Source organism: Colius striatus, chromosome 1, assembly GCF_028858725.1.
Source record: "Colius striatus isolate bColStr4 chromosome 1, bColStr4.1.hap1, whole genome shotgun sequence".
Lineage (NCBI taxonomy): Eukaryota > Metazoa > Chordata > Aves > Coliiformes > Coliidae > Colius > Colius striatus.
In genome coordinates, this window is record NC_084759.1 from 165,532,414 (window position 1) to 165,560,101 (window position 27,688).

A 27,688-nucleotide genomic window follows, 5' to 3' on the forward strand; every position below is an offset into this window, starting at 1 on the left:
TCTGCTTTCTACACATCCATTGAACCAGACATATTTTGGTGCTTAGAAGGTTAAAATATAGTTTTTCTCTTATTTTAACAGGTCACTTCAAAGATTATTAGTGTGATACACATTCTTAAAATTGAAAGCCACTAGTTCTCATTCCTTCACCCTTCACCCCACCCCCTTCTTTTAGGGAAAAAAGTGCATTATATGTTCAAAGCATCATGCAATATTGGATGTTTTCATAACCACTGAAGATTCATCTTCAAAAAGATATCCATATCTAACCATGAACATTGTTTGCATTGTTTAATTTTTATTATATCTCATAAACATAGTATAAGATTCATTACGTAGTTGAATTAAAGTGTTTGAACTAAATTTTTTGTGTCCTCTCTTCCTTATTCCCCTCCTTATCTAAATTAGGGGTTGATATAGAGGCAGCTCGAAAAGAAGAAGAACGAATAATGCTAAGAGATGCAAGACAGTGGCTCAACAGTGGCCATATAAATGATGTCAGGCATGCAAAATCTGGTGGTACAGCACTTCATGTAGCTGCTGCTAAGGGCTATACAGAAGTCTTAAAGTAAGTACAGTGTAAATGGAAATTTTTTGTATTTTATTGTCTTGTTGCTGTAATGCTGCATGGAATTGGACCTTTCTGACTTTAGGGGTTTTGTCTTGGAAAACAACAATCTGTAGAACTATCTTTTCCTCAAGGTTTGTTTTATGTTTCCAGACCCTCATAAATCATGGTGCAGTTTGCTTTCTAAGTTAAATCATTCAAAATATGAGCACAATGTAAGACTGCAAAACTTTTCAACTGAGCATGTGTGAAAATTGACTTGTTGGAAGATATTACTATATTTGCTCTTGAAAAACTGAGATTTTTTTTTTTAGAATAATGCTTCACTGTTGTGTGATTTTTAATAATTGTGGGCAATATTTCAGAGAGCTGATAGCCCTTTACACCAAACTTAAACTTAACTTGGATTGTCTGTTATCATTTTGGCACTCAACACCAGAATCATGCTAAATTTGAGTGTTGAATGCAGGCAGAAAAGTACATCCTATATTTGAGGAGGGAACGGAAGCACACAAACACTAGATTGTTACAACGTCAAATGCTAATGACAGGAGGAGATGCAAGTTTCAAGCAGCTAGTATTAGAATAAGAGAAAGTTTTAATAATTTAGTACATAAGAACAATGTACCTAACAATTTCCAACATTTTACAGCTCCCCTTTTATTAAAAGGCATTTTCTCTATAGCTGCACATGTAAAGAGAGAGATCTAACTGTACAGAAACGATTGACTTTGAATGAAGAGGAAGTGAATAAAGAAGAAAATGAAAAAGGCTATTTTTTCTTGAATTTTCATTAAAAATATAAGCACCTGCTGAACAATGAAAAGACAAATGTTTCTGTGAGAAATAGAATAGAATTAATCTGTTGTCAGTAGCTCAACTAAAATATGTGTGGGGAAAAAAAAGCAGAATATTTGTAAAATAATTCTATGATTTAACAAGAATTAATTTATCCCTGTCAGCAGTGTCAAGATCTAACTCTTTTGAAAAATTTCTTTAGGCTTTTAATACAGGCTCACTACGATGTAAATATTAAAGATTATGATGGCTGGACACCACTTCATGCTGCTGCTCACTGGGGTAAAGAAGAAGCATGTCGCATTTTAGTGGAAAACCTATGTGATATGGAGGCTGTCAACAAAGTGGTAGGATTTTTATGTAATCCTTGTCAAGATACAAAGTTCTGGTCTCTAAAGTGACTTTAGAAGCCAGGGTAAGAGAATGATAAACTGCTGTTTACCGTACGTGGAGCTTTATATAATGCATGTTTTGTCAGAACAGCATGTATGTGTTCAAAACTAAATTCTCTAATAGTCTGAAGCAATTACTAGGCCCACTCAATGCTTAGTTCTATATTAAATGATCGATGTAATATTTGACACGATAATTCAAAATAGGAAGGTTTTATTGACATTTTAGAGGTACAAAATTAGTGATGATGGATTTTACTCAGGATTTCATTTGATCATTGAAGACAATACCTACGCTGTTGGGTAGGGTTGTGTTCCAACTGTTACAATCAGCTTGTGTTGGCATACTAAAGAGATATCACTATATGCTGCATTGGGTGTGGTGGAGCAAACTTGTAGGCATCTCTGGATTCCCTAGACGTAACTTGAATACTTCTTAAGCTGTATTTCCTCGACTTTTATGCAAAGACATGCGTAATTTGCTGTTTTTGCAAGATCTTGCTCCCAACAGATACAAATATGTTCATGATTCACATAGGCATCACAAGGATTCAAAACTTATTGTTCAACCGTGTAAATGCTGAAGCTCTTTCTTCTCTTTGCAGTGTGTTTTACAGATAGATTTTGATCTGCTTTCAATTTCTGTCAGTACTGAGAATGTAATTTACCTGCACTACTCTTAAAATGGATTCTTCATTGATTTTCTTTTCCCCAGACTTTTTAAATTAGGGAAACATACAGTTAGAGATCATGAATTAGCAGTTATTTATAAAAAAGCAGAACTACCGCTGTTTAACATTTTTTGTCTTTGTTGTGGTTTAAGATAAATTCAATGAAATCTAGAATTGTGTTTCAGATAGCTTCAACTCTCTTTTTGTATAATGCCAATAGATTTTCTAAATATAAGCTATATGACTGTGTTTTGTATCAGGCAATCAGAAGTTGATGCAATTGGTTGAAGATAGTTTACCAAGTTATCAGACTTTTTACAGGGGTTATGAAAATGTGGAGGGTAGTATTCCAGAGAGCACTCTCGTGTTCAACTCAACTAGGGCAAGAAGAAGAAAAAAGAAGGTACAGAGAGATATAAGCTGTTTGATTTGGTCTGTGGGCTTGTCTGTGCAAGCTAGGATTCCTGTTTTGTTCTTCAGTAAACTAGTAAGCATTTTTGCTTTGGAAATACAGAGATTGAAAACTACTCTGGATTTCTTTCAGTTGAAGGTGCTTAGCATCTTTGGGAACTCAGTCATTATTGTTTAGGTGCTTGCTTTCAGGCATTACTTTCATGGATTGGGTTTAGATATAATCTTCCAACTAAAACGGTTTTTTGCAAAGTCTTTTTTTTTGTGATCAAGGTAGGTCTACCTCATTTTTCATTGAAACCCACCCACTTAATAGCTACCTAAAAATTAGAGGGCTTAATCTACTTCTGTAGTTATAATGCAAATATAAACTTGAGATAACTTTGTTGTTTAGTTTCCAGGTTAGTGCTGTGTTTTACTAAATGGCATAGTTGAATGTCAGAGGCTGTTTGGGGTAATACTTATTGAAAGATGCACATTCTTCTGCTCTATGGTCAGAAGTTTCACGGATGTGAAAATCAGTGGTTTGAATGTCCATCCTTTCTAAGCAGTTAATCATAGAATCATAGAATGGTAGGCGTTGGAAGGGACCTTTAGAGATCATCTGGTGCAACCTCCCTGCAGAAGCAGGTCCACCTAGATCAAGTCACATAGGAACGTGTCCAGGCAGGTCTTGAAGACCTCCAAGGAAGGAGACTCCACAACCCCTCTGGGCAGCCTATGCCAGGGCTCCCTCACCCTCACAGTAAAATAGTTTTTTCTTACTTTATTTCGTTAGTAATTAATTTATAGAATGTAAAGTTATTTTATTATAGTTAAGATAGGCTTCACAGTGTAATTAGGAATATATTTACCCTTAGTGAACATTTAGAGACTTTGAAATAAGCAGACACAAATACGAACACAATTATCTTTATAAGCTACTGTGACCGCTTTTAAATGAAAGCTCTGTCTTTATTGCTGGTAATAGTAGAGAAGTATTTACTTGACTGATGTTGCCATGGTCCTCCCATCACTTCAGTATGTGTCCACCCAGCATGTTGATGCAGCTGCATTTAGACAGTGGACCTAGGACTTGGCCTAGATTCCAGCCTTCTTGTATTTGAATGCAGACTTCCTAATACAAAACATTTTATTGCAGTAACAAAGTAAATTAGACTTTCTTTATGAAACTGTGTGAGCTTCAGCCTTTCTCATCTTCAAGTGATGAATGAAGACAGGGAATTTTTGAAATCTTTACCTATTCAGACACGAAAAATAGAATCTCATGTCTTCTGGGTATCTGGTCTAGTCAAGAATTACAATGACTATGTAGATGTAAGATATGGCAAGCTGAAGAAATTCCAGCTCACAACGTTATTCTGTGTTAATGAATCACATTGATGTTCTGTTTATTCAAGTATGCATCTGATGGAAATCATACACAAAGGGAAAATAAGTACAAGTGATTGTGTAGATCTTTATAAAATGAAATGTAAAATGCAATTATACTGTAAAAATGTGAAAATATGTACATTTAGTATGGCTTGCTAACTAATTTAAACTTTAAAAGATCAAGCTAATTATGGTAGTTGTAAGATGGACAGGATACTAAACTATGCAAGATCCATCCATACAACTGCCATTGGAGTAGTTTGGAACTAATATTGTGAGAATCCTGTTCTTTCAATCTCCTTTTTTTGATAGCTTTTTTTCATTCAAAGGACAGAATTTTATTGAAGTTATGTTTTTATCTATTAAAAATACATTTACTCATCAGGTATATATATTTCTGATTCAGTTACACAAAAAACCATAATATTGCAAAATTGTTTTCAACTACTGACAGACTAACAGTTTGTAATAGAGCTTGGCTTATATATACTTAATAATTTCTCTCTCTGAATATGCTCCTTACCTGCATGTGATAAGGCAACATAATCCATTATATTTAAATTCTGCTGTACAATTATGTTGTTTTACTTCTTCCACTTCTCCAGGGACAGACAGCGTTTGATGTGGCAGATGAAGACATTCTAGCGTATTTAGAAGAACTACAAAAGAAGCAGAATCTGGTAGGCCTTTGGCATAGAAAGATAAATATATATATGTTATACTTTATTATACATGTGATTACAGTATATAGCTCAGGGCTGCATATCCATTAAAAGCAAAGGTTTGATTTGAGCCTTCAATTCAGGTAATGCCACAGTCATCGCAAATTTTTTTATGCCCTTATTTGGGAAGTTATGGTGACCAAAAAACCTTGGAAGAAGGAAGGTGCTCTTCTTGCCTTGTCCAGTGAGCATTTTATAATCTGAAGCATCAATAGTGAGCAACTTAGACTACAGTTCCTGAAATTTTAGAATTTTGAACTTTAACACTTTGGAAGCTTATATACTTTCTAGTTTTTGAAATTGTTGTTTTGTAGTGGAGAATATTTCCCTTCATTTGTTATTTTGTCACACTGATACCATTCTATCACTTTATCTGCATCATTCTATATTTCTGTTTTGAAGCTTCATAGTGAAAAACGGGAAAAGAAATCTCCTCTAATTGAATCCACAGCCAACATGGATAACAATCAGACGCAGAAAACATTCAAAAAGTGAGTAAACTTGGAAAAATGTATAAGCTCTTCATAAAAAGAATAACTTTGCAATCTGTCACAAAGCCCTTGACAGGCTTTAGTGAATTTTTCAGGACTTAGTAAATATTTTTCTTTTCAAACTCAGTAAAGAGACATTGATTATGGAACAAGAAAAGAATGCATCTAGTATAGAGTCTCTGGAGCAAGAAAAAGCAGATGAGGAAGAAGAGGGAAAAAAGGATGAATCCAGTTGTTCTAGTGAAGAGGAAGAGGATGATGACTCAGAATCTGAAGCAGAGACAGGTATGTTATATGGAGTGTTGTCTTGCTTTAAGTTTTTGCCTTAGAAATTTACTTAATTAATATCACATGATACAGAGTAGAGTATCTTAAGTTTCACTTGTTCTTTTGCATTTCACTAAGCTTCCAGTCATTTTAAAGCTGGTTTATATATGTCCAAACTCAAGTCACAACAGAGATATAAAACAGATGTCTTTATTGATGGCTATTTAGGTTAAAGCTATTAACCTGCTTATTTGATTGTGTAATTCATAATTTATATTTTAATTAAATAGTTGGAATCATGTAAGATTTAATCAGCATGTCTTAAAACACCAAAGAAGTTAAAAGATCAGATCAGAAATGAGGGCTTCATAGCAGTGTTTGCTGTTGGAACTCACACATAGATTGTAACAGCAGAAGTGCAAACATTCTCATTTGTTCTTGCCATCCTAAAGTAATTACCAATTAATCTGCCAATCTTGGCTCAGGTTTTCATAAAGTAATGGTGCATATATTTCAGTACTGAAATAAACTTTTAAAGATGCTATTTTAATGTTAACAGTTACTTCATATACAACTTAATTTCAAGAGGAATGTTCTTGGGAAAGTTTGGAGTTGTATGCAAAGAAGCACATTTCTCGTCTCTCTTCAGTGGGATTTATTTGGTTTTTTTCCTTGAACAATTATCAGTCTTAAAGCAAGTAGTGATATAAGAACATCATAGCATCTTTTCCTTCAGTCAGAACAAATGTCAAGAAATCAGTGTTTAAAGATGTATATTCAATCCTAATAAAGAATTTTAGAATTACTGTACAGCACTACATAGACACAGATGTCATTAGGAATATCTTGTTAATGTTCCACACTTTTTAAACTAAGCAACACTTTTTGGTGAGCTCTCAGTTCTCATTTTAAAATATTCTTTCTGATTTCCTCACCTGAAAAGGTAAGACTAAGGAGAGATTTTAGTACTAAATGATATATTGTAAATATTTCACTTAGGCAGAAATAAGTTGCGAAAACAAACTGTTTATTATGGTTTAATTATTTTGAAATAAACCAGCATTTCAGTGTGAAGCTGGAAGAAAAAGTCTGTCAAGCTTTTTAATTAGTCTTTCACCTTAGCATGCTTGTATCTTTTATTTACAAAGACTAAGCTTTGATAAACACAAAACACTTCTAATGGATAACATTTAGTAACTTTTCAGTCACTGAGCTAACTGTAATGTCTCATGAACTTTATGCCTCTGGTAACTGTGTTCTCTTCGTTACCAGTAGATAGTTTGTGCCAGGAAAATTTGACTGTGACAGAAGAATTAATTTATGTAAACTTAGTGTTTTTTAATATCAACAGGACTTTATCATACTTTATTTGGCAAGCTAGAGTTTTGCTTGCAGAGCTGCATCTCTTAAGTACTGAGCTTGTACTTTGCCTTTTTTTCCCCGTTATTCAGCTTAAGGTAGTTTTCTAGTGAAAAAAGATTATGAGGAACGTTCTGGTCATAAAATCTTTTAACAGTATTCAGTATTACTGGAGACTGTGATTTCTAATCTGTTGGGATATTTGAAATGTTTTCCTAAAACTTATGTTCTGGTTAATTAATTATGTTAAATATAGTTTAAAATAAATACATTTCTGCTTGTAAGACCAAGAAGGGAAATCTGAATATGAAGCTGACATCTCCTAAAGGACAAGGAGAGAACCTGAAAAATAACATTTTCAGCAGTTTATTTTTTTTTAGCTTACTTCATTTGAGGTAGTTTAATGTTCTTTGAAAGTTAGTCAATATTAGCTCAAACATACATACAACTATGTTCTTGCTGTCCTTGAAATAATTTCAGAATACAGGTGTGAAAAATACATTTCTCTCCTTCCCTGCTTTCACTCCCGATAACTTTTTCTGAATATTTAAAAGCTGTCTTATTCATTTGAAGATTTCTAGCAGACCTGCCTGTGCATCATCTAAAATTGTACTGTCAGTCCTCATTGCCTTGTTGAACATTTTGTTGCCATGACTTAGAAGTTTGCCACCATTTATTTTCATTTGTGTTTAAAAAGAACTTGCTATTAAGTGCACAGTTAGTCATGTAAGCTGATTTTTTTATATTCTTATTTGTTTACTACATAAGTAATTATTCAAAACATCTGTTCAACTGTGTCCATAACTAAAACAAGTGTGTAACTGTGATACCATTAATGATATTCTTTCCAATCATAGATTGGTCATTGGTTGGACTTGAATGTTAGATGTGAGAACACAGTAAGAAAACTTTGCATACTTTCTAAATTAACTGCTTCAATGCTGTGTGGGTAGTGTAGACATAAAGGTATGTTTATAGTAGGGCCAAAACTAATGGGGATGAGTCCTGTGTTGCTCTGCACATACAGGATGTAGCATCCCACACCAAGGAAGGTGCAATGACAGCAGTTGTTGCATCACAACCGTGACATTTTCTGTATATTTGTGTAAGAAGGGTTAAGGTATACAGACAAAGGACAGAGAAAAGTGTATAGCCAGGAAAGAGAGCAGAAGATGGTAGAGTAGGTAGACAGTGAAACTTAAGTAGGAAAAACAAAGGACAAAGAAGGAATGAAGCAAATGGAAAGTCAGAGCTCTGGAAGGCAAGTCCCTACCTCATCTTATTGTAGTGACCAGAATCCCTGGCTGGTTAATTATTTCTTTGCACTCAACATGCAGAGTTATCCAAGAATAAATGTTTTACTTTGAATTAGTGTCTTATCTGCCAACATATCTCACGCTGTTAATTTTTTATGGTCATTGGCCATCTACTAAAATACAGGCTGTCTGGAGAGGCTCTGGAAATCTGTCTCTAGAGGTTTCAACACATGACTCATCAAAGTCCTGAGCAACCTGGTCTGTACACAATATTGATCCTGCTTTGAACAAGAGGTTGAATTTAGGTGACCTCCTGAGGTCACTTTCAACCTGAATGATTCTGTGGCTCTATCCCTGCTCTGTGTGTTTAACACTTGCAGAATAACAACAAAAAGAAAAATGTTACATGTATGACCACTATGAAAAAAATGTGAACCTAAGATACAAATGGGGAGTGAGGGGGAAGCCACTGAGGAAGATAGAGTCATAGAATCATTTAGTTTGGAAAACTCCTTCAAGATCATCAAGTCCAACAGGTAACCTAGGACTGCCACATCCACCACATCTACACATCTTTTAAATACATCCAAGGAATGGTGATTCCACCACTTCCCCGGGCAGCCTGTTCCAATGCTCGACAACCCTTTCAATGAAGAATTTTTTCCTAATATCTAAACCTCCTCTGGAACAACTTGAGTTCGTTTCCTCTTGTTGGAAAGTTCTTGCTATTCAGAAAGTTGACTGTCAAATTTGTTCAAAAGAAATTCAACTCTATGTTTTAGAAGAGAAGAAATAAGGAATGAAAAGTGAAAATTAAAATCTTGTAAATATTTTTCAGATAAGACCAAAACCTTGACAGCTGTAACAAATAATGCAAATACCACAAGTACACAATCAGCATCAGTAGCTGTGACAGCGCCTTCAGTAGCTGGCGGCCAAGGGGCACCTACATCACCCATTAAGAAGGTAAAATGCAATGCTTTTCTTGTAGTTTTAGATTTCTGTCTTCTATGTAAGCATACAATTTTTGATTCTTGTATTAAAAGTGGAGTAGGTTTTCCAGTGAATTGATGAAAATATGCACAGATTCCTAAAATCTTTTGGCTTTTCTGCAGAAACTGTTTTCAATTTTTTAAAAGTTTGAATGGTTCTGGTTCTAAACAGGGATTTAAAACACAGAATTATGAAATAGCTGAACATAAGATCCTATTAAAAAAGCAAAAATCTGTTGCATAGTGCGTGGAGTTATTGTTTTTCTGAAGCTAAACTTTTTCTTTTGAAGGTCTTTTCTATACTGCACTTCTCCAAAATTTTTAGAAGCTATGGTTCTAGTGTCCCTCTGTGCTTATAGTTGTGAAGCGCTTCAGACAATGGAGGCAGACATGACTAAGGTACTTTCAGGGGTCCTTAGAAGCATTCAGCAAGTGCTTAGGCGCAGAAGTTAAAAATGATACCTGAAATAAGAAGTAGAAAATGCCATAGGTCCCAACCCTGATTTCAATATTCTTTGGACCTCATGGAAGAGCTAGAGAATTGGAAGACACAATTTATTCAATGCTCAGCTCAAAACTATGCCTAGCAAAGCCATGTTGCATGTAGGAAACTTTTTACAGCTTGATGTGAAAAGTTAATTGGAATGAACTTGAGTTTTGCTTGTCCGAGAGAAAATATCTCTCTGAGGAAAAAAACATACAGTAAATGAAAATGAAGAGTCAGAAGGTAGTATACAAGTCAAGCTTTTAGAATATCAAAGCAAACTGCATAGTAAGCCAGTGAGACTTGATTTGTCAATCATTACAACTTTTCTGTACACATCATAATCAAAGCATAACTCTCTACTGATGCTTTTGAAAAGTGTATTCAGGAGGAATGGTAGCCGTGATATACTGATGTCACAGCAGAGAGACTGGACATACTGCTGGGTGAATCGTATGTATTGTGTTTGGCTCCCAGGAGCTTGCTGGAGTTACACTTCTTTATTTGCAGTAGAACTCAATGATGATTCATCTTACGAAGTAGACTTTAACATAACAGATGCAGGGAATATATCGTCCCTCTACAGTGTGTTCTGTAATACTGCACAACAGGGTTGGACCCACCTTCCCAAGAGCTGCTTACAAAAATGACTGTGGCTGATATCCTTAAGATTATCTCCAAAAACGATGAGAGCAAAAGGGAAATTGTGGGCATGGCTTACCAGCCGGAATGACTACTGCTTCCCCTCACTGAGCTTTGTGCCTGGGCAGGCAGCTAGATTTCAGGGTGATCTTGTGACATGAATCTGAACAGTTCCCGCTGGCTCAGTAAGAAATGGTGATTCCCTGCCATAGGAGCTGCATTTGCATTGCTCAGGAGCTGTGTGAAACTCAAGAGCCACAAGTTCTCCACACAAACCATAGCAAATGCGTGAGGGAGGGAAGACGTCATGAGTAATTGCTGGTTTGGTAACTGTGCCTAACTATAATAAATTCAAATATACAGTGTGAATTTTCCTGCAAGGAAATAGACCTACTTTGTATCATTTGGTTTGATTTGTTTGTTTAAAATCACTTCAGTAGTACGAGCATTTGTGACAGTTGGGCAGTTTAACTGTTAACTCTCTCCACCTGCTGTTTTTACTGCACTGAATTACCTTTGTGCTCTACATGCCATGTTGAGATATCTAATACTTTAAACACTTCATTTTTCTTGTAATCTTCTGAACTTCATCTTGAAGTCAAAATTTCCCTATCTTATCCCTTCCAATCGATCTATTTCATATTAGGCAAGGGCCTTTAGCAATAGGATGCTACCATGGGGTGTGGCTTGATATTCCAGAGTTGAACGATCAAATAGACATCTTTTTTTTGGTGTGTGATTAAATCACAATGTATGAGGCAAGGATGTGTGGAGGAGTGACTTTTTTGTAAGAAGAAACAAGTATGAATATAAAATGAATGATAAAACTTTTATAAAATCATTAATACCCTGACATTTAAGTTTGTTCTAATTTTATTAAGCAGTAATTAATGGCTTATTATTTGATCTCAAAGGTAAAAGGTGCAGGTTAAAAGTAAACTTTCATTATCTATTACTGTTTTTTAAAAAAATCATAGTCTTCTGTAGCTACGAAATAAATGCACATTTACATCAAGACTGATCATCTTGTGACATAGCATATATATGCAGTTCTAGAGAAGCACTTGCAATTGAGCAAAAAGGCTTTAAACTGTTTTTACAAATGAAGGTAAAACAGCACTGTACGTGTGGTCTTACTGTTTCAGGTTTGCAGCATCTGTGTCACTGCAGCTGCTCTTATGCTTTTGCATCATAGATGGCCAAGCCATATGTTGTTCACAAGTGGTGGAGATGCAGTGTACTAAACTCAGATTTGGGTTTTCTTCAGTCTATGTGTAATTCAGTAATGCTACTTTCTATCTGAGGGTGCTGAAGTACAGGCAAGTTTGGGAGTGAAGGTTTGGGTTTGATATGTAAGCTAGCATGGGGTGTAATTAAGAGATGTGAATAAAATACGGTGAGAAGATAAGAGATTTGTGTGAATCTTCCAGTATTCTCGACCGTATGAGGATTTAGGCCATGCTCCTGGTAGGCCAGCAGGCTTTGCTGTCCTCTTCTATGCAAACTGTAATTCTCACTGAATTCACTGAACATGCTTGTGTCGTGTTTTAATAAGAATGTGTTACTAAGGTTTTAAATCTCTTACTGCTTTATGGTATTTTGTGCTATAATGAAGAGCTACATAACATAAACACAGGAACAAATTATGTGGTTTTAAAACCTTTTGTTTCTATTTTCCATTCTTTCAATCTTCGTCTTTGTCTTGTCTTAATTGACTTCAGTACGATTTCATTCCTCCTATCATGCCTGTCGTGGAGTCAGTAGATCCTGCATCATGGAGGCAGGGCTTGCGCAAAACTGGCATTGTTCTTGTGCCCAATAAGAGTGAAAAATCTATGGTGAGGTTCTGGTGTGCACAGGTTTGTGTACAAGTTGCAAAATAACATATTTAATCAAAATGTTGATACGGGATTTGCATGTTTCTGAGTTTGCATCTCATGATCACAGTGTGTATTGCAAAGTGTGGGTTTTTTAAGCTAACTTGTAGAGAAGTAGTGTACCTTGACCAGTTTTACATTTCTTATCTCATTAACTAATTTAAAAGAAGAGTGTGTAGGTTGTCTCTCACCACAACTCCCCTATGAATTCGACATTTTTGTAATTATTAAAAGCAGCTGTGTTCTCAAATCTCCTCAAGGAGCATAAATTTCGACAGTTAATGTCAGTGATGCAAATTCCTTTATATGTGTTTTATAGCTTCCAACATCTTCAACCAAGGTTTCTCCCAAAGAAGAAGAGAGGAAAGATGAATCTCCTGCTTCATGGAGGTTAGGTCTTAGAAAAACGGGTAGCTATGGTGCCCTTGCAGAGATAACTGCTTCCAAAGAAGCTCAGAAAGAAAAGGACTCTGCAGGTGTTATGCGTTCTGCTTCAAGTCCCAGACTTTCCTCTTCGTTGGACAACAAAGAAAAGGTAATCCTTTTCAGTGTGAAATGATGTTTTGAGGGACCAGTGTACCTTACTTAGTATAGATGTTTATGATGTGTTGTAGAAGTAAGACTGCACTACACATTTATTCTTCACTAAAATTCTGAAAAGTTCAATTAAGCAGCTTCTGCATAATCTCTTTAAAAGTGTTGGATGTACCTTCATTGGTGATTCACGGTGATTTGGCACATAGGTCTGGGACTTCTCCCTTTTTGGGACTTGCAGTGCTACTAGTAGTTCTTACAGTTAGGAGAGACCAGAGGTTTGATGGTTTCAAGCGATACTGAATGACTCTTATCAAAAAGGATTTTCTTTTTATATTCCATAGTATTTTTTTATTTACAAAAAATTAGTTGTATAATTGAACAGAAATACAGGACTAATCTTCAACAGGTAACTGAACAGCATGGAACGTGTTGTTCTGATCCAGGTATAAATGTGTAAATGTTTTCGAGATTAAGAATAATACTTTATAAAAACAATAAAACAATTGCTTTCAGTAAACACTGTTGAAATTGTGCTACATCAAAGCAGGAAAAAAGGTAAATTGAGAAGTTTACATGACTAGAATGAAAACATAAACAGTTTCCTTTTCTTCTTGTAGATTTTTGTGGTATTTAACCAAAGTGTAAAACTCAGTATAGATCAGGTCACAGCTGAAGGTGATATAATGATGATTTTCCAGCCAATAGTGGCATAATCAATAACAATAACAACAGTTAAAAAAAAATACATGTCTTTCAGGAGAAAGATGGAAAAGGAACTCGACTTGCATATGTTGCACCTACAATACCAAGACGGCTGGCCAGTACCTCTGACATTGATGAAAAGGAAAACAGGTGACTGAAGTTGTAATTTCTGTTAAATATAAAAGGACTTGACTTTAAAGTGGCTTCCAAACTTAGGGATCTTAAGACAATGCTAGGCAATAGCATTATCTTGCACCATAGGTTATATGAATTTGTAATACAATCCAATTCCTGAAGGTTTTTTTTATCTTATAAATTATAATAACCCTTTTAAAAATACAAATTGGATGACAAGAGCAGAACTGGACAATGAATGTTGCCATTTCAGGGGAGAAAATAATAAAATCCAAAATATGAAGTTGTAAACTTTAAGGTACTTAAGGGTGCTAAAAACATTTTACTGCTTTATCTTTAGCCATGCAGTGCTGCTACTAGGCTCCATTATTATTTCTGATAATAATAACATGCTGTGTGTCTTACAATCACTGCTTAAAACTACTTTATGCAGCAGCAATGATTTACAAAAATCATAGTTACAATACAAAAGCAATTTTTATGTTTTTCTCATGTAAATGTTAACCTTTCAACTTCTTTTGGAGATTTTTTTACTTTCTTTACTGATATTTCTTCTGTAGCTTTCAAAGTAAAAGAAACAAAAACTTTAGTGTGTAGACTTTTTACCTGCTAAGATTTCAGGTACTGTCATGGCATAATTACATTGTCAAAACCTTCTCATTTTTCACTTGTCTCCTTCTTTGAGGTTCTACTTGGGCATTTTTCTTGAGTTCATATAGAATATATACTACGAAACTTAGAGCTTTCTCTAATATCCTGTTCCTTTTGAGTTGTGTCTAGATAGCTCAATAGTGGATCACATGAATTGAAAATACTGTATTGCTTAAAATCCACTATTATAGTCATTGCCTATAATATAGACTGATAAATATTCTTATGTCTGAAACCTCTTTGTTGCTACTGTTGAGAATGGTTATTTGAGCAGAAAAACGAGATAAATACTGTTTTTTCTTGTCTTTACAGAATACTGTTGCCTAGGTTTAGTCTCTGGGTGAGAAATTGTTTCAAAATGGATTGAGTGCTTGTGGGTGAAAATTAAGGGCAGGGTAAGGTAGGTGATAACTGTTGTAGGAGTTTGCTACAGGACACCTGATCAAGAGGAGGAAGTGGATGAGGCCTTCTATGTACAATTGAGAGCTGCCTCACAGTCTCAGTCCCTGATCCTCCTATGGGACTTCAGCCTCCTTCAACACTTCCTCCAAGCCCAGGATCAGTGTGTCCCCACATGTAGGAAAGCGGGAAAAGGAGGCAGGAGGCCTCCATGGATGAGCAAGTCTCTGCTGGGACAACTCAGAGAAAAAGCAGCCATCTATGAGAGGTGCAAACAGGGCCTGATTTCTTCGGAAGAGTATAGGAACATTGCCAGAGCATGCAGAGGTATAACCAGGAAGGCTAAAGCCCTTTTAGAATTAAACCTGGCCAGGAAAGTTTAGGGAAACAAGAAGGGGTTTTTCAGGTACGTCAGCCGCAGAAGGAAGATTAGGGGGAATGTGGGCCTGCTGCTGAACACAGAGGGTGCCCTGGTGACTTAGGATGCAGAGAATGCTGAAGTACTGAATGCCTTCTTTGCTTCAGTCTTTACGGCCAAAGCCAGCTCTCAGGAAGCCCAGTCCAGCAATGATAGTAGGATGGCCTGGACAGCAGAAGACTTGCCTTGGGTGGAAGAGAAAGAGGTTAAAGACTTGTTGGCCAAGCTTAACAGTCATAAGTCAATGGGTCCTGATGGGGTGCATCCAACAGTGCTGAGGGAGCTGGCTGATGTGGTTGATAAGCCTCTCTCCATCATTTTTGAACATTCTTGGAGGACAGGCGAGGTGCCTGAGGAGTGGAGAAAGGCCCATGTCATGCCAGTCTACAAGAAGGACAACCCAGGAAACTACAGGCCAGTCAGCCTCACCTCCATTGCTGGAAAGATGGTAGAACAACTCATTCTGAATGTTATCACTGAACATATAGAGGAAAAGATGGTTATCAGAAGGAGTCAGCATGGATTCACCAAGGGGAAATGCTGTTTGACCAACCTGAGAGCCTTCTACAAGGGCATAACTGGCTGGCTAGATGAGGGGAGAGCAACAGATGTCATCTACCTTGACTTCAGCAAGGCTTTTGACCCTGTCTCCCATAACATCCTCATCAACTCCTACCATTCTATGATTCTATGATTAAATTTTGCTTCAATGCTGAAGTTTATTTGTGTCCCTGACATGCCAGTCTTCAACATCATGGCTTACGTAGAGACACAGTTCCAAAAGTGGGTATCATCAATAGCATATTTTTCCTTGTATGCATTAGGTGAACTGTGGTCATCAGTCTTGTTACCCTCAATACTGTCCAAGCAATTAAGCTTGTAACTTCCTGTATTCCTTAGCATACCAGAGATGAAATCTGCTTTTAGGACAGCCTATTTTGTTTAGGCACCAATACTTTGCCTTGTGTGTGATGTGGCAGAAAATCCAGCTTCTTTAAAGTCATAACAAGTCTTTGACATTCAGATTGACCTTCTTTATATGTAGAATTTAACCATCTGCCCTACAGGTATCTTAATTATTAAGGTTTCTGCCTTTGTCCCAGTTCTTTGTCCTTGCTACTTAGCTTAACGTTCTTGTTCTATTTGTCTGAACACCTGCTTGTCTAGCTTATCAGTGATGTAATGTAATCCAACTAACATCCTCCTGTCAGTAATGGAAAGTACTTCAAGAGGAATCCCAGCTGAGCTTTTAGATTAACAAATCATAGAGATCCAGCCTCATTTGAGTAGCCAATGCTACAGCAAAATTGTTGAAGTCTGTCATGTCTTGGGAAGGTGAAGCTATCAGTTATTATGAAAAAATTGTTATGCAGCACGACCTTTCTGTGGTAGGTGAAATGTCTTTGGTGATAAGAAGTAACACTAGATTTGGCCTGTGTGTGGTCATTTTCTAAAGTTGTTTCTGACCACAGAAGAGGAAATTTTTGTGGAAAAAGGGGTACATTCTGAAGGCCAAATGTATCTGAACATAAAATACATCTTTACAGTTTTGTCTTCTTTTCCTTCACACACCTGGTTGCCTTTTATGTACAGTTTTGTGGAAGACATTTTTTTTCTTCCTTGACTGAACTTTACTTCAAATAACAAGGTGAGATTTTTTTATTGGAAATTCAGTTTGTTGCATCTCTGTATCAGTTTTCAGGGTAGGTTTTATAAGTGGATATTTGCAAGGTTATTTCTTGCTGCTATAAACTGCAACAACAGGCTGGAAATTCCTTATGGCTAATGTAATGTCAGCTAGTGATACATGGCAGGCCACTGAGGAATGGGCTACTGCAGGCCTGTTTACACTAGTCTACAGTATCATGAAGGTTAGTCAGCTTTTGAACTTCTTATAACATCCAAGAATGAAAGATCACATGAAATCAAGTTCTGAAAAACCCAGGTAGTTTTACCTTTATTGCATTGGAGATTTTCTCAGGAGCAAACACAATAGTATTTTGTTCCTTTTTTAAGAAAAACGAAGTCAACAATGGTCACAGAAAAACATGTTGATTAAATCATCTTTAACAAGTTTTTCTTTTGATGCTATTATATTTTTCTATTCTTTTCTATTGTATTTCTAACAGCGTTCCACGGGAGCTTGAAAATTACTGTGCATAACGGTCATTTTATTCCTGTTCTGTGTAGTTATGTTTATTTTAAGTGTGTTAACCGGGGTTTTAATCTTTAATTTGAAACTCCTTTTCAGTTCACGTCAAGAACAACCTTCTTTAATACAAGTCTGCTAAAGTAAAATCGTTTTTACAGGGACTCCTCTGCTAGCTCAATACGTGGTGGCAGTTCCTACACCAGGAGAAAATGGGAGGAAGATGTCAAGAAAAACAGTTTGAATGAAGGTCCTACATCATTAAACACAAGTTATCAAAGAAGGTGTGGGATTTACTTTTACCTTTTTTTTGTCAAAGTAAGCTTAGAAATGAAAAGAAACAAATTAAATACTGAATCACTTTGTAAGAGCAGTTTAAAGTTAAAATGGTGACATGTTGAAATATTGTTCATAGTAATTACAAAGGAGGTACTTATGCTGATACAATGCTCATGCTGGTTTGAAAGCTAAACCATTTTTCTTAGCTTAGAGCATTGAAGCAACTGCTGGATAATTCAAATGGTATACTTCCTTTTCCTTTGTGTTTATTTCAGATTGAGGTTCATTTGACTCTTTCCAGATTAGTTCAGTAGCCAAAGATAACTGTTTTTAATGTTAGAATGGAAGTAATTCTCCTTAGGATCTGAAAACAAAAGGGGGAAAGTATTGTCTGTGTTGAATTTTGGTTTTTACATGACAATATCAGAGGTCTTGGCCTGCTCTCCATAGATCATAGCCACACCTACGTTAAGTATCAGCATCATATAATGCATGTGTAAAACTAACTTGAATGCAAAGTAAAAGATGATTAATATTAAAACATTTTTCAGATGTGCATGCTTCCTATATTGCAGGATTTTCTCAGAAGGAATTACATCTTGCAAGTGTATAATTATTAACTTTACTCAATTCTGTAGTTTCAATATAGCTACTTGAATGAAGGCCTTCATTGAAATTAGTGGAGCAATAAATACCTAAAATTAAGAGATCAAAACAAAGGATTCAGGTAGCTAAGCTGCATATTGATGTATGCTGCTGATGCACTTGGTGATGGGTACTTAACCTTTTCTTTAGTCTTGACATTGATGTTGTCAGCAGCATGTTGTCATCCTTTTTCATACATCTTCTATCTTTGTTGACTTCCTGCCTTAAAAAGAAAAATCAATTTTCCTGACTTCAGGTTTAGGAAAAATGCTGCACAGGATTTCCATCCTGTTATGTGTGGAAAATGTCAACACTTAATATATGAGAGCAACCTTTGCATGTTAGCCTCTACCAGTATTTATGCTCCAGTATTCAAACAAAACGTACTCATTACTTTTAAATTGCATATGGCACTTTACTGATGTAATTCCTTAGTTGTTCTTGTAGTTATTTTTTTTCTTTGTCATTATAGAATTGATAGGCATATTTCCTTAAATCTTTTACAGTTAGTGGTATGATGCTTTGTCTGTCCTAATTGTGGATTCTGAGGTTTAGTTACGGTCAAACATCTTGACTTGGTAACGTAAAATTTGTTCAGCCAGAACCAATGGAAAAAAATGTGGAAGCCATTGTATCTTCTTTGCAACTTGAAGAGCAAGGTGCAGGTCTGAGTGGGCAGTTAATCTTTCTGGAAATTATTAAAGTTGTGGGTTTGTTTTATTTTTTAAAAAAAGAGACTACATTTATTTGATTGAAAATGATAAGAGGAATTATATTGATGACGCTCTCTTTTCTTTCAAGCTCTGGAATAAAATTCTGCATTTTCCAAGATATTCAAGTGTAGGTGAAACAGTACTTTAAAAATGGGATATTGAGGGCCCTGTATGAATGTTTCAGTCGATGCAATCAAGATAGTGTTTCATACACTGAAGATTCAGTTATTTACTCATCTTATGGAGAAATGGTCAGGACTAAGGGGCATCTCTGCTGCCCTCTGAAGTCATAAGTTAAAAGTCCTAGTTAAGGACATGGTGAAGAAAATGCTTCTTTTGCCTCAGAAGTGTCCAAGACTCAACTTGAGACATAGACTACACTGGCAGGGATTTAGTGGATTATTCACAACTTTGTGTTATTTTAATGAGCAAAAATAAGTAATACGAATACATCCGTTGTGCATATGTCTCCTCCAGTGGCTCCTTTGGTAGAAGACAAGATGATTTGATTAGTTCTAATGTTCCAAGTACTGCATCAACAGTTACCTCTTCTGCTGGTCTTCAGAAACCACTGCCTGGCAGCGCAAACACTACTACAAAGAGTACAACGGGTTCTACTTCAGCAGGTGTACAAAGCAGGTAATGGCACCAGCACACTTCTTTTTGGCTTTTGTTTTTGTCAGGTCTACTGTGTGCTTATGTACGTGCATGCGTTCTTGTTTAGTAGATCCCGGGGCTCTGGATTTTTTCACTTTCCTGTTAAATTTGTTCTGATTTTATACAATTTGGCTCAAAAATTGCGAATGGCTTTCTGCTATAAAGTGACAGCCATGTTGGTATAAAAGAATAAATCCAACGTCAGAAGGGTGTGAGAAAAAGTTCAATTACTGTGAACTGCTCCATTCTTAATTTTCTCAATTTAATAGCTCAAGTTGAGCTTTCATATTAGAGACATTTCTCAGTTTGCTTCAAAAAAAAAAAATCCACCCCTCAATTTACATGTTATTAGTTGTTTAGTAAAGTGCTTTCATTGTTTAGCTGTTTCCTTTTCTCTTTTTTTGTGTTGCTGCTTGTTATGCTGTAGTACCTCAAATCGTTTGTGGGCTGAGGATAGTACTGAGAAAGAAAAGGACAGTGTTCCTACAGCAGTGACCGTTCCTGTTGCACCATCTGTTGTAAATGCTACAGCCACTACCACAGCCATGACTACAGCTACTTCTGGCACTGTGTCCTCAACATCAGAGGTCAGGGAGAGACGGAGGTGTGTAAAGGTCCTAAGAGTAATATTGCTCTTCTACAAAAGTGTTATTTTTTTCTTATTTAAAGGAATGTGTTGGTTACCACAAATTTGGTTATTACAGTATATAAATTAGTGGGTTTTGCTTGCAGCGTATTGAAACAACTAGCAACATGCCTCAGTTTATGTAAGAGCTTAGTACTGGCAAAGATCATTCATGAAATTTAAAATTATGATACTATATGTTTTTGACTGGCCTTGGGTTCTCCTTTGGTATGCATTATTTTTACATATGTATTTCTGTTCATAGATTAAATGAGTCCTCTTAAAATTACCCATAATGGAACTATGTAAAAACATTGAATTAAAAATAAGAAAAACAATAATTAATTGCTTAGTACAAGTACATTGCTGCTGATTGAGCTACTGTGCCAATGACAGTGTGCTGATAATTTACAGTGTAGCATCTTTTTTCATCATTTTATGTGTTTGACACTACCAAGAAAAGAGTATTGAACCCAACACATTCTGTTTATTTTGTTGCATCATTTAGAGTCTCTTCTAAATGAAAGGTAATATACAGTTGTAAATGCAGTGTTTTAAGAGCTATTTAGTATGAAGAATGAATGAGAAGCTGATGTAAATCTTATTTTAAGAATATGGTGGGTTTTCTGTTACAGTTACATGGAGGATGAATTCAGATTGGTGCATATTTATGTTTCCATATAAAGTTGTTACCTGCTATTTATGGAAGCAAAAATAAGATCTCCCAAGGTTGTTAATCCCTATTAGCTTTCCCTGGGTTCTTCTTCTTTAGGGTATTTATAAATGTTTATCCTCTAACCCTTCTGCTGAAATGCAAGTTGAGATTTCTGTGTTGCTCCTGTAGTAGTTTTGATATGTAACTCCTGTATTGGTGCCAGATGTATGTATCTCTATATGTGCATAGGGTTGAAGATTGTTCCAGAAGAAACTTAGTCTTTTGGTTCACTTAAGGCAGCAACAACTTCTGAAGATTCCTCAAAGCTTTAAGCCTATTTAGAATAGTCTGTTTTCCACAGACTTCCAAAACTGAGACGGAGTAATTTTTCTGGAACAGGGATTACGTTTTTTCTTCCCCACCATAAATCTGGAGATGGCCACACATGCTTTCAAACCCATTTCAATAACAACTGTAGTCAGAACCTGCATTTTCCATAGAGAATTTTGACTGAACCCTACAAATCAGTAGTAAAACCCACAAAAAGCATAGTTTTTTCAAAAGCAGTTTCAATTTCAAATAGCAAATGTTATCTCAGTCTTACATGAGCTAGAAAAGCAAGGAAGTTTAAAATAAAGACCTTTGTTGTCTTGTTTCCTCTCACTACTGTGTGTATAGTAATGCATGTGTACTACAAACGTTTTAGATGCATACAACTGGCCTAAAATTCCTTGTTATCTGACTCTGGGCTGATTGTGTAGTGTACTATTGCAGATGCATTCTTAAAGGCATATTAAAATATCCTTTAAGTCTTAGAAATCAGCAGAACTGAAATAATTACTGAACATGCATGTAAGGAAGTAGTGTTCTTAAATATCAGCACATGCACAAGCATCTGTATATATACAGATACATATGTGCATGTGTGTGTATCTGTGGTGGTTTTAGCCCTGGCTGGGTGCCACGTGCCCACCAAGTCATTCTGTCACTCCCCCTCTCAATCTGGACATAGGAGAGAAAGAAATGAGAGGTTCATGAGTTGAGATATAGACGGGGAGATCACTCAGTAATTAGCATCACAGACAGAACAGACTCAGCTTGAGGAGAAATGGTTTGATTTATCAATGAACAATCAAAACACTGCAGGGAAATGAGGAATAAAACTGAATTTTAAAACACCTCTCACCACCACACCCTCTTCCCAGGACTCTTCTTCCTTCCTACAACAATGGTGCAGGGATGGGGGTTCCAGTCAGTTCATTACAGATGGAATTTACCACTGCTGCTTCTGAGAGGGAGGCCTCCTCACACTTCCCACTGCTACAGCATGGGGTCCCTCCCACGGCAGATAGTTCTTCACAAACTTCTCCAATGTGAGTCCTTCCCATGGGCTACAGTTCCTCATAAATTGCTCTGGCATGGGGCCTCCCACAGGGTCAGTTCCTCACACCCTGTCCCAACGTGGGTCATCCACCAGGAGAACAGTCCTTCAGATACCAACTGCCCCAGCCTGAGTCTCTCACAAGATCATGAGTCCTGACAGCAAACCTGCTCTGGCATGACCTCCTCTCTCCTCATGCGCTCCCAGGTTCTGCCAGGAACTTGCTCCAACGTGGGCTTCCCATGGAGCTACAACCTTGTTCAGGCATCCACCCGCTCCCCTGCAGTTCTCCATGGACTGCAGGGACACAACTGCTTCACCATGGTCCTCACCACAGGTCACAGGGGAATCTTTCTTTCAGGGCCTCCCCTTCCTTCTCTAATGACCTTGGTGTCTGTGTAGATGTTTTCACATTCTCACTCCCTGTTGCAGCTGCAGTTTAGGAACTGTGCAGCAACTTCTTCCCCTTCTCAAATACGTTATTCACAGAGGTGTTACCTCAGTCACTAATTGGCCAGGCTTTGGTCAGCGGCAGGTCCATCTTAGAACTGATTTGCATTAGCTCTGTCAGCTACATGTTTCTCTCTGGTTTTGATTACAGTTACCTGCTTACTCTGCAGGATTTTTGTGACTTTCATGAGAATTTATTTTTAAGCACTTTTTTTCCAAAGGGAGTTGGATTACCCAAAGCATGGATGATTCATTTGAAAACACAGTAACCATCTGCTCAAGTATTTTAATCTCTGGTGCAATAAATGGTGTAATTAGGTTTTCTGCATTAGCACTACATTTAGTTTTTTCTAAAAGCCTATTAGTTATGTTAAAAGTTAATATACACATACACATGTATTTTATGTATAAATGTGTACCTGACTGAAACTCTGAGGTCTTCTACCCCTGTGTTAGTAGACTAGTAAAATACCAGAAAAGCTTAAGTTATATTTAGAAAAAGTGATAGTAAAAAGAAATCTTAATTTCAGTAGGAAAACACTATGTATTTTAATTGAGTTCTAAGGCTGCGATCTTGATGAATTATGATACGGATGAGATGTTTAAAATGTTGTCCATCTTATGAAGTTAAAAGTTTTCTTCTAACTGCTTTGGGTTTCATTAATATTGTCATGTGGTTCTTTTTTTTCTGATCATTTAATACATTTGCACAAAAATTATCGTTCGCCAATTTTATTTGTGATTAACTCTTTAGATCATACCTCACTCCAGTACGGGATGAAGAGTCAGAGTCCCAAAGAAAAGCCCGATCCAGGCAAGCAAGACAGTCTAGAAGATCTACGCAGGTATAATTTTACTAAAGCTTATACATTTATGTGAACATATCCATGTACAACGAAGTTTTAATTTCCCTGTAAAGCTACAAATAAACTGATGAATCTTCCTGGCATAAAGCAACTTGTAGCAGTTGAAAGAAAGCCTCTTTTCTTACACTTTTCTTCCCTGAAAGCTTTAGGACCCTTCTTTATGTACTGAAAGCTGCTTTCTCTAATCATTAATACAAATAATCACTAAGAATAACTTAACACAAATTTGAAAGCACAGGCTCCTCCACTGAAAGGAAGTTTTTTGCTTGTATTATGGTAAAATGGCTTGCTTAAGTAAAGATATCTGCTGTTATGTAGATGTTTAAATACAAGACTTGAATTCTTCAAGAATAGAATCAAAGGATCGTTAACGGTTGGAAAAGACCTTTAAGATCATCAAATCCAACTACTAACAGCTTTATGCTTCTGACTGAAGACTTAATATTTGAGAAATGGGCATAGTGTACTGTATTTACCTCAGTTTCTTTTTCCTATGCATGGACTATTGAAGATAGTGTGATTGAGCTGACAGGTATATGGATAGCTACTAAGCTTTGTGGCATGGAAAAAGAATACATTCAACCTAGAGTCTGTGGACAGAGAAGAGTACTAAGGAAGAGTTTTTCATTACTTGATGATAATCTAGAATCTAACTGCATGTTTTCTTTCAGCATTTCTCTCTCTTAAGTTTACATACTGATACATTTCTTCTTCCCAATTTCTGTCATGACTACCTCACACCGAATTGCAACCAGTGCAGTTCTAAGAGAGGGAAGGATGTGACAGTAGCAAAACAGATTTTCTCTGAACAGTATTTGAATGCTCTGGACAGTGAAGCAACGACCAACCACTATCCTCTGGAGTATATCTACCCATCTCTTCTTGCATCTGCTGACAGGGAATCAGCAAATACAGCACAAAAAAAATGCTTCAGCCATTGTCCTTATTTGTTTTCAGCCTTAGTCTATATCTACATTGTTTAGTGATGTTGTTTTCAAATCTTTGCAGTTTTAAATCCCTCAAATATTCCTGGTTCACTTTCCCGTTGATTGAGAGATCCACACTGTTTGATACAACTTTATCTTACTGGAGGTCTTTTTTGCCTCTTGATACTAATTTGGAGCCCTGAGAGATGGTCAAAATACAGGCTACCTATTGTTGAATCTTTAGAGTGAAGAAACTACCAGGAATTACTGTATTAAACGTGATAACACAAAAAAATATTCGGTAACTCATAAGATGCAGAGTTGGCTTTTAAGAATAGGTTATAAAATGCTTTGAGCACTATCTCAGTAAGAAACATCAACTGAACAGTGCAGTAGAAAAAAGCTGTCTTTAAAAAAAAAAGTTTGAGCTTATTTTTAAACTAGCTGTTAGCCTCAGAATAACAAGGAAATAAGAAATCTCTTGCACATTAACTGGTGCTGTCCATACAATTTTTTATGCATTGTTGACCTGAAAATCCAGTTGCAGTGAGTGAATTTGTAAAGTGTCAACATTTCTGAAAATTTTGTAAGTATTAGTATTCTTCCAAAAATATTTAGGATACCTGTTTTGACATTAAAAACACCTAGTGGGTTCTTAAATGATTTCTATATACTTTCTACTTGATCAGTATGTATTAGTTGATCTAAAAATTGCATCACTGGGGCCTGTGGTAGATCACATTACTTGCCACAAGTCAAACAGGGATGTTTGGTTCCAAGATTCGAATGAGAAGGTTAGAGGTAGAATATATAAGTAAAAATTATTTCTTAATAGGTAGAATTAATTTTGTCTTTAAAATATGTATTTGTATAATGTGATCATCTATGTTAATGTGGCTGATATATCGAGGTGTTTTTTTCTGACTGCTGTTTTAACAGGGTGTAACACTGACAGATCTTCAAGAAGCTGAAAAAACTATAGGAAGAAGTCGTCCCACACGAACCAGAGAACAGGAAAATGAAGAAAAAGAAAAAGAAGAGAAAGAAAAGCAAGACAAAGAAAAACAAGAAGAAAAGAAAGAGTCAGAAACTAAAGACGATGATTATAGGCAAAGATATTCCCGAACTGTTGAAGAGGTATTTTTATGATGAGTCTCTTTAGGTAGAGAAATTATGTGACTCTTAACAGCAATTATAATATTTTACATTTGGTACTGCTGTAAGAATTTTTTTATATTTATTTTTTTAATATCCTGTAATGTATATTTGTTTAATCTTGATAAATTAATTTTGACATTTTTCTGCTGAATAGCCGTATCATCGCTATAGACCAACTTCAACTTCAGCTTCTTCATCATCCACCTCTTCGCTCTCCACCTCCACTAGCTCTCTTTCAACTTCAAGTCAACTAAACAGACCAAACAGCCTTATAGGTATAACTTCTGCCTATTCTCGGAGCGGAACAAAAGAAAGTGAAAGAGGTAGGACTACTGTTTATGAAGGGTGTTTTTTTTTTCCTGTTTTAGTTGACAAAAGGCAGCTTATGTTTCTAAAGACAGTTCAAAATGAGGTGCAGTATGTAAAGACCACTGGCCATGTATCTTCTGTAAATGTAAAAACAGAGAAAAAAAAAGATTTTCTGTACTAGGTGGTGTTCTACAGCCATTTAGTACATGAATCTGTTTTCCATTGGTGGGTCATAGAAACATCAAATCTGTTGGCATCAGTTTCCAAATAATGCTTTCATTTCTGCTTAAATACAGTAACTATAATAAAATACCATATATCAGAGTTTAATCATTTGCAGGTATTGAGGAGTAATTTGACTTGATTAATTGGGGTTTTGTTTTACCCCTTCCGCACTGAAGGACTAGAATGATGCTGTAATGCTTTAATAATCTCTCAGGGTTTCATGAGCAGCTGGAAACAAAGGGAAGGGGCTATTTCCAATGGTAGCTCAGAATATTTAATGGAGCCGTACTTCTAGATATTTAACTAGTTTATGTAATCTTAAGCAGAGGATCAGATGCATAATTCAGAGCCCAGAAAAAAATCTTTTCTGTCATGACACAGAGGTTCTGCCCTCATTTTAGATGAGGGCATACCACAGTTGACTTAGGAGAAATACTTTGAGTTATTGATCAGTAACATCAGCAGGATTACTGATTGAAATTGGTAATTTTGTTACATAGAGGATCAAATTTAATGACCAAATCTCCATGAACTGTATAGCAGTATTGCCATATTCCTTAGACTGATGTTTTCTTTGGAAATTATTTGGGCTAAGCTTCATGGATATGCTTTTTGATTTTTTTCCCTCTGTCCCATCATGAACTGAACTTTGGATTAAGATTCCTCAGTAGTGCATGCTTACTGTAGGACTCTTTCTAGACTGTTCTACAGAAAATATTTTCATGGGTAAATATTAGCTACAGCAGGCTTTTTTTTTCCCAAATTATGACTTTAGGAGGAGAAATACATTACCGTCTGAAAGCCCAGAGGTAAAATCATCATTTATTTAATCAGGAAAGGTGTATGTTTGCCATGAATATTTGTTTTTTCTTCTTTTCTGTTTAATTCTTGCTGCACGCTAAAATGTCTGTTTACCTCTGAAGGCTATTGATGGTGAAGTTATTGGTGATCCTTCTATCTGAACTCAAATCTGTGGTTTCTTTCTTTATTAAAAGAACAGACTGAATAGACTGCATGATAATAGGTAAATAACTTCGATTTGAGCAGTTTTGGTTAATTATTTTGGGTACAAATTACTTGTAAGCACATAGGGGAACAAACAGCATTCTTGAGGTATTACGTTGGTTTTGAATTGCAGTTGTATTTCTTGTAAAGAAAAGGGAAATCTCTAATATAGTGTTAATCTAATCTGGAAGATTCCATTTTGTTCTTCCTTAGAGCGAACATGGAGAGGACTGTGATGAACAGAGAGACTCTAAGGAGAATCTAACAGACTATTTTTAAAGGGGTTTTTTAATAGCAAATTCTTGATGTAAACAACGAAACATTATTTGATGAAGAGTGATGAAGAATTATCTGCTCTTATTTTGTACTTTTATACATCTACTGACACAGATGTTAGAATTATTAAGTTACAGCTTTGAAAGTGGAACTTGAAGTCCAATTTGTAGTGTATTATTATTACATTTGAAACAGAGTTTTTAGGTGATTCAGATGGAATTAG

The 27,688-nt window shown here is 36.1% G+C and overlaps 1 protein-coding gene across 4 annotated transcripts in view; it reads left to right on the forward strand.

The window, feature by feature from the left end:
• The window catches only part of PPP1R12A (protein phosphatase 1 regulatory subunit 12A), a 120,486-nt gene that overhangs the window by 72,142 nt on the left and 20,656 nt on the right, over window positions 1–27,688 (forward strand). For 3 of the 4 annotated variants that reach the window (XM_062016040.1, XM_062016033.1, XM_062016054.1), the window contains 14 exons: window positions 409–568; window positions 1,569–1,713; window positions 4,820–4,894; window positions 5,339–5,427; window positions 5,555–5,712; window positions 9,148–9,275; window positions 12,624–12,839; window positions 13,599–13,693; window positions 17,457–17,579; window positions 19,410–19,571; window positions 20,017–20,193; window positions 23,455–23,545; window positions 25,432–25,629; window positions 25,805–25,973. In XM_062016040.1, coding sequence (XP_061872024.1) covers window positions 409–568; window positions 1,569–1,713; window positions 4,820–4,894; window positions 5,339–5,427; window positions 5,555–5,712; window positions 9,148–9,275; window positions 12,624–12,839; window positions 13,599–13,693; window positions 17,457–17,579; window positions 19,410–19,571; window positions 20,017–20,193; window positions 23,455–23,545; window positions 25,432–25,629; window positions 25,805–25,973 — 1,986 coding nt within the window. The remainder of the gene's footprint in view (window positions 1–408; window positions 569–1,568; window positions 1,714–4,819; window positions 4,895–5,338; window positions 5,428–5,554; window positions 5,713–9,147; window positions 9,276–12,623; window positions 12,840–13,598; window positions 13,694–17,456; window positions 17,580–19,409; window positions 19,572–20,016; window positions 20,194–23,454; window positions 23,546–25,431; window positions 25,630–25,804; window positions 25,974–27,688) is intronic. The other variant, XM_062016046.1, reaches the window with a different exon arrangement.